Below are 8639 nucleotides of genomic sequence, written 5' to 3'. Positions count from 1 at the left end.
GTTCTGTTCACATTTACTGAACTGAGTTGAACTGAACTGAACTGATTGGAGCTGAACTGAATATTTTATGAGAGGGGAAAATTAAGAGCTGAACTGAACTGAAATGAAATCTTTACCCCTTAAAAAGTCCCAAGCACCAGGACTGTAGTGAGTTTTATTGTTCCTTAGGAACAACGGATTGACGCCCTTGCCCTTAGCCCCTGAACTGGATTGCCTAAATTTCCAGGGCTATTTTAGTCTTTGTGTATTAGCATGCTATCTGTCATATGTCGGCTGACGCGTGTCCTTGTCTCCCCTGCTATTAGCATCTTTGCCTTTCATCTTCTTCATTTCATTTTAATCTTCTTCCTTTCGTTCTTTGTTAGGTATTGTCTTTGCTTTAGGCTTTTTTTTCTTTCCTTTTTTTGTTGTTGTTGTTTTCCTTATAACTTCTTTGGTTTTTGCAGCTGTTATTCATGGAGTGGTTTGATGGAGTTTCTTTGGTCGCAGCTTTGGATTTGGTTGTTTCACAGTGTGAGGTTTGTCTAATTATTACTTTGCTTGTTATTGAAAATTATTTTAGTTATTGTTGTGTTTGATGAGTAACAGTGTGAATTGTGTGATTTAACAAATTAATTAGGCAATTAATTCATTGTTAATATGCAAAAGTGGGTTAGTAATTTACACTGTTGAAGCATAGTGTGGGATGAATTTTAAAATTGATGAAATGTGTACTCTTTGTCCTTTCATTTGGTCAGTTTTAAAATTCAATCTTCAAATTGGAATAATTTATATGGCATATGTTTTTCTCTAAATAAAATATGTAGAATGTGTCCTTTTATGTGGTGTAGATTTTTTAGATGGTTAAGATATGCTGGATATGTCCTTTAATTTATTTTTTCTTTTTTGATAATAATAATATATAATTAAATAATGTATGTATATATATATTGTATCTTGCCTTTAGTGTGGTTTATTTTTAGTTTCTTCCTCTCCTTATTATCCTGTCACTGTAAAGGTTGGTTCTATGAATATGTATTTTTCTAATAATGGTGGAATTGTACAGACAGAAATGAATACTGGCTTAATGATTTATGAAATACAGTATTGCTTAAACTTACCGGAACTATAGTAGATCTGAGATTACTAAACTTGCAGTTCTACATTACTTAAATAGTTTACAGTTTTTCATTGATGGACTGTTGGCTCTATTTTTCCTTACCTTAATATCTTTGTGCTATTTTGGATTTAGTCAGCTAGCTAACATCTTCATTTTCTGTGTTTTTTTTTTTTTTTATGTGGGGGTTTGTTTTTTTTTTTTTTTTTGTTTTTGTTTTTGTTTTTTGTTTTGGGGTTGTGGGGGAAAAAAATGTATTATAATAAAAAATTGTAGGTTTTTGCAACTGGAGCTATTTGTGCTGTTACAATTACTTACTTCTATTATTGGTAAGTATATTTAGTAAAATTTGGATTAGAATTAATATAATGCTTGAGTTTTTTTAAATATGTTATGCTAGCTGTTATAGTTTAATAGTTGTTTTAGTTTAGAGGATATGTTTGTTTGTTTAATTTTATTTTTGCCGGTTACAGGTTATGGCTATTCAGTCCAACAGAATTGCCATTCCATTTCGACCTCTTTTAGGTCAAATGGTTGATTTTTCTGAACCTGTTTATGATTTCATAGACAAGGCTAGGAACAATGCCTGTGTTCGTGTTAAGACTGAGAATGGCAAATCTGAATTTGTGTTCTTTGGTGGGGAAGCCAATGCAGTTCATGAGTCACAAGAAAGGGCAGCTCAAAAAGCTGTGCAGAAATTGATGAGCCATTTTGGGGTGCGAGTGAGTGATTTTACCTCTGATAGAGCAAGAATGTATCAGCTATGCAGCAAGCTTTATAAACATAAGGTTGCTGAGTTATGTTCTGAGAAAGGATTAGAAGTGCCTAGCTAATTCACAGAGCAATTTAGGCAAGAAATCTTCTGATGAAGTTCTTCATGTAACGATTGACTTTGTAGGTTTCTTAGGTGTTATTGTTACACAAACAGGTGCAGATGTAAGTCCATTAGAGACTATTTGGGTGAAAGGCTTGGGCTTTGTAGCTTGGTTAACAGTGACTTGTCTGCATAGTAGAGGTGAATTGGAGTGCATATATAGTGATGCTTGTCCTGAAATAAATAGTGCTATGCAGAAGGCTGCTAAGAGAGCTATACATTACTTGGTGACTAGATACAACCTAGAAATTGTTGATGCTAATTACGGTGTTTCTTTGGAGAAGAGCGCTGCTTGTAGTGCTTTAAAAGAAAGATTTTATCAATTAAAGAGGTGCTTAGCTGCGAGGGAAGAAATGTTTGCTGATGATGAATGTTTGACTCCTAATTCTAAAAGAAATCAGATACCCAAGATTAGTTTGCCTCCAGCTGCTCCAATCAGAAGACGCTCAACAACACCATTAAGTGCTGCATCTTCTTCTCGCACTGAGCCTTTGGTTTATGGGATACCTGAATTAGAGACTGTTTGGAAGCGTGCAAAGTTTGTTTAGCTTGTTTGTAGTCTTCATCTAATATTTTGGACGGCATGACCTTTATTGAATTACCTGATCTAGGTTTACTATGGACAAATGCCTGTTATTATCTAGGATGTTATTTCTTCTTTTGGTTTTTAAGTTAGGTCTGTTTGTAGTGCTTGTAGAAGTATTTCAGCAACAAACTATCCTTGTATGTTGAGCTGAAATACATTGTAATGCGTATTTTCAATATAATGTAATGTAATTCTATTTTGAATATAATTATTCAGGAAAATCTTATAACTTGGTCATTGATTGTTTATTTTTTCATTTAAACAATGTTTTTAGATTTTTGGGTGTGCTTGTATCAGTGTTGTAATTAGAGAAATGATATATACTTATAGTAGCCTACTGTTCTTGGATTCTTCTTGGGGTATTGCTTTCTTAGTAGTGTGGAAGAGAAATCTTTAATTAAAAAGAATTTTGGAATGTGAAAAATTTTAAATGTGGTGTGACTATGGGATTAGGCAATAGAATTAGGCACCTAAATACAATTATTTATAATATATATTAGTGTGATGAATAAAAAAAAGGTAACAGAGTGTTACAGAATACGATTAGAATCACGGGAGATAGTAGTATGGCAGTATGAGTGCTTTAATAACTCTATTACATATTAAACTACATGTATTGTTAGTAATGCATAGTTATTTTTAATCAGGTACAAAGAGATATAGTTGATACGTGTTGCAGGTTGTTGAACTAGCTTTGACTGCAGCAACATTATATGGGTGAGCTATATAAATGATATGTTATTAGAGATGGATTTTGGTATTTATACTAATTGCTATGATGATGTATTATATTATATGAAAATCAAGTTACTGATCCATTGTTCTATATGTTTTTTTATAGCTGAGATAATTTTAAAAGACCATCAACTCAGAGATGGAAATCAAAGAGAACAAGAAGTGTATTATCTACGGGTGATTGCATTAGGTAGAATGAGTAATTTTATATGGTGATTTTTTATCCTTGTCAAAGAAGCCTGTAAATTGTTTGTTTTTCCCCGCAGCAAAGGAGAACAATCCAAATCTAAAAAGCCTAGATCAAGACCTTCAAAATATTCTGTGATTCCAAGTAAATATTTTCTCTCGATTTAAGTTTATATTCAATCTGTAGATGTGCTTTTAGGTGATTTATAGTCTGCCTTCATTTTTGGGATGCTCTGTTACAGATAAATTTGTGACTGCTAGAGTTCCATCAGCAGCTGCACAAACTTCTAAACAGCTTAGAAATGCAGCAAAAGCTATATCACAGTGTAATTTCAGTTCATAAAAGTCATATACATGTATGTGATTTTACAAATTAGAAATTCCTTAGATTTTCTTTTGTAATATATGACAGAAATACTAGCAGCCACTATAGGAAAGCCAATGCCTACACAACCACTGCTATTATCTCCACCTACTTATTGTAATGAATGTGGGGCGAAGAAATTCTCCTTCGAATCTTTACATTTTTGTTGCGATAATGGTGATATTAGCATTGTTGCTAATGAATATCCTCCTGAATTAGTAAGACTTTTTACTGCAAAAGATGAAGATGCAGTGAATTTTAGAAAATACGCTAGATTGTACAATAACTTATTTGCATTTAGTTCAATTGGTGGTAAAACTGATAGAGAAACTTACAAAGGCATATATGTTTTTAAATTACATGGCCAAATATATCACTCTGTGCCAGATTTATTACCTGATGAAAATGGCCCGAAATATTTGCAATTATATTTTTATGATGGTCAAATTGAACTTGAACATAGAATAAACTGTTTCTCTGAGTTAAGACAAGATGTTATTGACATATTGATGCGAGTAACTGAGAATAATCCATATGCTAGATTTTTTCGATCTTTGAAAGAAGTAAATGTCAATGAAACTACTAATATCATAATTAATTCAAACACTGTTCCAGATCAGAGAGTGTACAACGCTCCTATATCAGTTGAAGTTGCTGTCATTTGGCCTGATAGTGTTTCATCAAGTCATAGTTCATGGCCACACATTCTTGTGACGGCAAAATCTGCAAAGTCGCATCGCATTGCCCATTATTATGGGTGCTATGACCCTTTACAGTACCCTTTGCTATTTCCTAAAGGCGAATGTGGATGGAATCAGGGTTTAAAGAAAATCTCTCATGGTGGAGACAGACAAATAGCAAGTGAACTTGATCCTATTCAATCATGTGCGGTGCACATCACGGAAGATTTTCTTGATGCAGAAGAAACTCGTAAATACTTGCAACTTTCTGATGTATCGTGCAATTTATTTTATAACCGTTGTTTTTTATATATATGGTGCCTCTTAGTTATTTATCTCTGTTAATGTTTGTAAGAGCTCGTAGAAGAAAAACAAAAGCTGATAGATATATCTCTGCTAGAGAATATTATGCTTATAAGCTGCAGATTAGAGTAGGAAACATGCTTTTAAGAGCAAGTCGTGCATTTTTGCAATATATAACAGATAAGTACATCAAAGTTGAAAACACAAGATTAGATTTTTTCCGACAAAATCAGGATACAATAAGAGATGATCTCTACAAAGGTATTCTTGACACTGTACAAAGTGGAGAGACAAGTGCAGCCAATGTTGGACATAAGTTCATTTTGCCACCATCTTTTATTGGAGGGCCTCATGATATGAAAAGGAGATACTTAAATACAATGGCCCTTGTGCAGAAGTATGGGAAGCCTGATCTCTTTGTCACCATGACATGTAAGGCTAATTGGGCAGAAATAAAAGCGGAATTAGAGCTTGGTGAGACTGCACAAGATCGACCAGATTTAGTTCTCGAATTTTCCGAACAAAGTTGATTACTCTAAAAAAAAAATCAAGAAAGACAAGGTCTTCGGTGAAGTGGCAGCAATGATATATGTTGTAGAGTTTCAGAAGAGAGGATTGCCACATGCTCATTTCCTGTTGATTTTGCAGCAGCAATATAAGATGAAGTGTCCTGCTGATTATGACAAGTATGTTTGTGCAGAGATACCTCCTGTGACTCAGCCTGAATTACGTGCAATTGTTTTAAGGCATATGATGCATGGACCATGTGGCGAGATAAATCCAGAGTACCCTTGTATGGAAAGAGAGACAATGTCATTTCTTGTAAAAATGGGTATCCGAAGCAATACACTGCACAGACTACGACAAATAAGGATGGTAATCCTTGTTATCAAAGAACAGATACTGGAGAAAAAGTGAAGGTCAGAAATGCTCAATTAGAAAACCGATGGGTTGTGCCATATAATCCTTATCTCACAACTCTCTTTGACTGTCATCTAAATGTCGAAGTATGTTCAACTATAAAAGCAGTAAAGTATCTTTATAAATATGTTTACAAGGGACATGATCAGGGGGCCTTTAACGTGTCAGCTGAGGATGCAAATTGTGGTGATGAAATTGCTCAATTTCAGTCAGGAAGATGGGTCTCACCTTGTGAAGCAGCCTGGAGAATTTTTGGGTTTGATTTATTTGAGATGTATCCACCGATCTTGCCTCTTTCTGTTCATATTTCAGACATGAACACAGTTTGTGTACGCCCCTATGAACGTTTAGATGTTGGCATTGCAAGTGGTGCGTATGCTAAGACTCCTTTAACAGAGTTCTTTCGTATGAATGCAGCTACTGAGAATGGGTTAAGATACTTATACGGGGAATTTCCAGAGCACTACAAGTGGTATGCCTCTAAAAAAGCATGGTATAAGCGACAGTCTAAAAAGCCAATGATTGGCCGATTAGCTTTTGTGGCCCCTTCTGAAGGTGAGCGCTTTTACCTTCGATTGCTCCTGTTACATGTGAACAGTCCAAAGTCTTTTCCAGATCTTCGTATAGTTAAAGGTTATGTGTATGCACGTTTCAAAGAAGCTTGTCTTGCAGCGGGTATTCTGGAAAAAGATGATGCTGCAAGTATTTGTTTAGCTAAACCTACTGAAATTCAGCTACCGGTGGCCTTGCGTCGTTTATTTGCAACTGTTCTCATATTTTGTCAACCGAGCAATGCTGAAAAATTATGGTACAAGTACTATTTTGCATTGTCAGAAGATTTAGCAAGAAAGTATTCTGGTGCAGAAAGAAAAATTAAGAAACTAACAGTCAGGTCAGTGGAGCAACATCTAGAGGCCATGGGGAAATCGTTAGGTGAGTGTGGTCTAGATGTTTTAATAAACAACAATGATACAGAAATAGATATAAAAAAAGATATTCTGAACGCATTGGATGCTGCAATTCCTCAAGCATGCATAGACTGTTGCAGCTTATTAAATTCAGCACAAAGGGAAATATTTACTTCTATAATGAAGCATATTGTCGAAGGAAAACCAGGGGCCTTCTTTGTAGATGGTCCTGGTGGAACGGGTAAAACATTCCTATATAATGCGTTGTATGCTGAGATCCGTATTATGAATAAAATTGTTTTGCCAACAGCTACATCTGGAATAGCGGCTGCAAATATTCCATCTGGCAGAACAGCACATTCGAGATTTAAAATTCCGGTAGATAGTGATGATTCATTGGCATGTAGTGTTTCTAAGCAAAGTAGCCTGGCTGCATTGATACAAGAAACAACTCTTATAATATGGGACGAAGCATCAATGGCTAACAAACAGAATATAGAGTCTCTAGACCTTCTCTTACGGGATATATGTGATAATGATGTTTTGTTTGGTTGGAAAGTAATTGTTTTTGGTGGAGACTTCTGACAACTGTTGCCCGTTGTTCCTAATAAGACTCAGAAAGAAGCAGTTGAAGCAAGCGTTGTCAGTTCTCATATATGGCACCACTTGAGAAGATTCAGGTTAACAGAAAACTTAAGACCTAGAGAAGATCCTTCATTTTCTCAGTTTTTACTTGCATTAGGAAATGGTGAAATGCAAAATAAAGAAAGTGACTTTGTTGAGTTACCAGCGCAGATAGTGTATACTTTTGAGCCTGATGATAATCCAATGCTTCTGGTGCTTGAGCATTCTTTTCCAGAGCTTGATTCAAGTGCTTTAGATCATCAAATCTTTTCTAGAAGAGCTGTTTTGACACCGATAAATGAAGATGTTGATAACATCAATTCTTTCATGATTGAAAGATTCCCGGGACAAGCTGTAACTTATACAAGCTATGATAGTATTTTGGATGATACTGGCAGTGTATATCCTACAGAATTTCTAAATAAATTGTGCCAAGGAGGACTCAGTCCTCACAACCTTGTGTTAAAAGAAAACTGCCTAGTAATATTGCTCAGAAACCTTTTGCCTTCTTCTGGTCTATGCAATGGAACACGCCTTATATGCAAGCGTTTTTTTCCTAATTTAATTGAGTGTGTCATTTCCATTGGCCAACATCAAGGAGAGCATGTTTTTATACCAAGAATTAAACTCAGGCCATCAAGTTCCCAGAAGTATCCTTTTCAGTTTCAAAGAAGCCAATTTCCAATCAAACTAAGCTTTGCAATGACCATTAACAAGTCACAAGGGCAGACCTTAGATCAAGTGTTAATTTATCTCCCTCGATCATGTTTCTCACATGGTCAATTGTATGTTGCTCTATCACGAGCACGGTCAGCCAGCAAAGTGAAAGTTATATCAGTTGCTCCTATTGGCCAATGTCCAAAGAACTATGTTAAAAACATTGTCTCCTATACCGTGCTAAAATTGGCAGGAGTACTTTAGATTACTACGCAGTAGCTAGAATAAGTAAGTTCAGCTCTTATTATATATCAATTTTCATTACATTACTTATTCGTAGTCAGTTGATAATTTAATTGGTAGTTTATCGTTTTTATGATGCAGAAAACAACTTTTGGAGATGAAGTTACGTTTCTGCCTTATTAGGAAGCCACCTATAAAAAGCACATACCAAGACATGACTTTATTAAGGTAAATTACATATCTTATATGCACTAAGTAGAATTTGAAATTGTCTTTATGCTGAAAATTCATTTCATTAATATTTCAGGTAGCATTTAATGAAGACAAAAACATGTATTTGGCAAATATTAGATGTGGCCAAAGCAACAAATTGTTTAGGTTTAAGTTAAAACAAACAAAAAAAAAAAAAACAGTATGCTTTTTCAAATTTTTGTAAGTTATATGTATTATACTTAAAAATCA

The 8639-nt window shown here is 34.8% G+C and overlaps 3 protein-coding genes and 1 long non-coding RNA gene across 6 annotated transcripts; all 4 read left to right on the top strand.

Moving 5' to 3' along the window:
* Nucleotides 1-80: 80 nt before the first annotated feature.
* Nucleotides 81-2810, top strand: LOC110726110. Of its 3 annotated transcripts, XR_002512318.1 has the most exons (3): nucleotides 81-518; nucleotides 1373-1425; nucleotides 1570-2809. XR_002512318.1 is itself a non-coding variant. In XM_021905570.1 (2 exons), exons 1-2 carry the CDS (start codon nucleotides 456-458, stop codon nucleotides 1927-1929), a joined length of 423 nt encoding a protein of 140 aa, XP_021761262.1. In that variant the 5' UTR covers nucleotides 81-455; the 3' UTR covers nucleotides 1930-2810. The 3 variants fall into 3 exon arrangements, 2 of the variants coding, with proteins under 2 accessions (XP_021761262.1, XP_021761263.1); XM_021905570.1 differs by lacking the exon at nucleotides 1373-1425 and having other exon boundaries at nucleotides 1570-2810; XM_021905571.1 differs by lacking the exon at nucleotides 81-518 and having other exon boundaries at nucleotides 1294-1425.
* A 1072-nt stretch (nucleotides 2811-3882) lies between these two features.
* On the top strand, nucleotides 3883-5354 carry LOC110726143. Its single transcript, XM_021905609.1, has 2 exons — nucleotides 3883-4799; nucleotides 4877-5354. The coding sequence occupies exons 1-2, from the start codon at nucleotides 3883-3885 to the stop codon at nucleotides 5352-5354; spliced, it is 1395 nt and encodes a 464-aa protein (XP_021761301.1).
* Nucleotides 5355-5406: 52 nt separating this feature from the next.
* Nucleotides 5407-8178, top strand: LOC110726142 (ATP-dependent DNA helicase PIF1-like). Its single transcript, XM_021905608.1, has 4 exons — nucleotides 5407-5656; nucleotides 5725-7211; nucleotides 7272-8086; nucleotides 8142-8178. Exons 1-4 carry the CDS (start codon nucleotides 5407-5409, stop codon nucleotides 8176-8178), a joined length of 2589 nt encoding a protein of 862 aa, XP_021761300.1.
* A 14-nt stretch (nucleotides 8179-8192) lies between these two features.
* LOC110726066 lies at nucleotides 8193-8566 on the top strand. The gene is made up of 3 exons (XR_002512307.1): nucleotides 8193-8222; nucleotides 8319-8405; nucleotides 8485-8566. It is a non-coding gene; the product is annotated as an uncharacterized LOC110726066 (long non-coding RNA).
* The last annotated feature ends 73 nt before the right edge of the window (nucleotides 8567-8639 follow it).

The sequence above is a fragment of the Chenopodium quinoa genome, unplaced genomic scaffold (assembly GCF_001683475.1).
Source record: "Chenopodium quinoa cultivar QQ74 unplaced genomic scaffold, ASM168347v1, whole genome shotgun sequence".
Lineage (NCBI taxonomy): Eukaryota > Viridiplantae > Streptophyta > Magnoliopsida > Caryophyllales > Amaranthaceae > Chenopodium > Chenopodium quinoa.
The sequence above is the reverse complement of the archived record's forward strand: the minus strand, read 5'-3'. Positions and strand labels throughout refer to the sequence as shown.

Bases quoted from the DNA above. Each gene is read 5' to 3' on its own strand.
- LOC110726110 (XM_021905570.1), top strand. From the start codon at position 456: ATGGAGTGGTTTGATGGAGTTTCTTTGGTCGCAGCTTTGGATTTGGTT. The intron at 519-1,569 runs GTTTGTCTAATT...TGCCGGTTACAG, and splicing joins TGGTTGTTTCACAGTGTGAG to GTTATGGCTATTCAGTCCAA.
- LOC110726142 (XM_021905608.1), top strand. From the start codon at position 5,407: ATGATATATGTTGTAGAGTTTCAGAAGAGAGGATTGCCACATGCTCAT. The intron at 5,657-5,724 runs GTATCCGAAGCA...ATCAAAGAACAG, and splicing joins GTCATTTCTTGTAAAAATGG to ATACTGGAGAAAAAGTGAAG. The intron at 7,212-7,271 runs GTAATTGTTTTT...AATAAGACTCAG, and splicing joins ATGTTTTGTTTGGTTGGAAA to AAAGAAGCAGTTGAAGCAAG.
- LOC110726143 (XM_021905609.1), top strand. From the start codon at position 3,883: ATGACAGAAATACTAGCAGCCACTATAGGAAAGCCAATGCCTACACAA. The intron at 4,800-4,876 runs GTGCAATTTATT...AATGTTTGTAAG, and splicing joins TTGCAACTTTCTGATGTATC to AGCTCGTAGAAGAAAAACAA.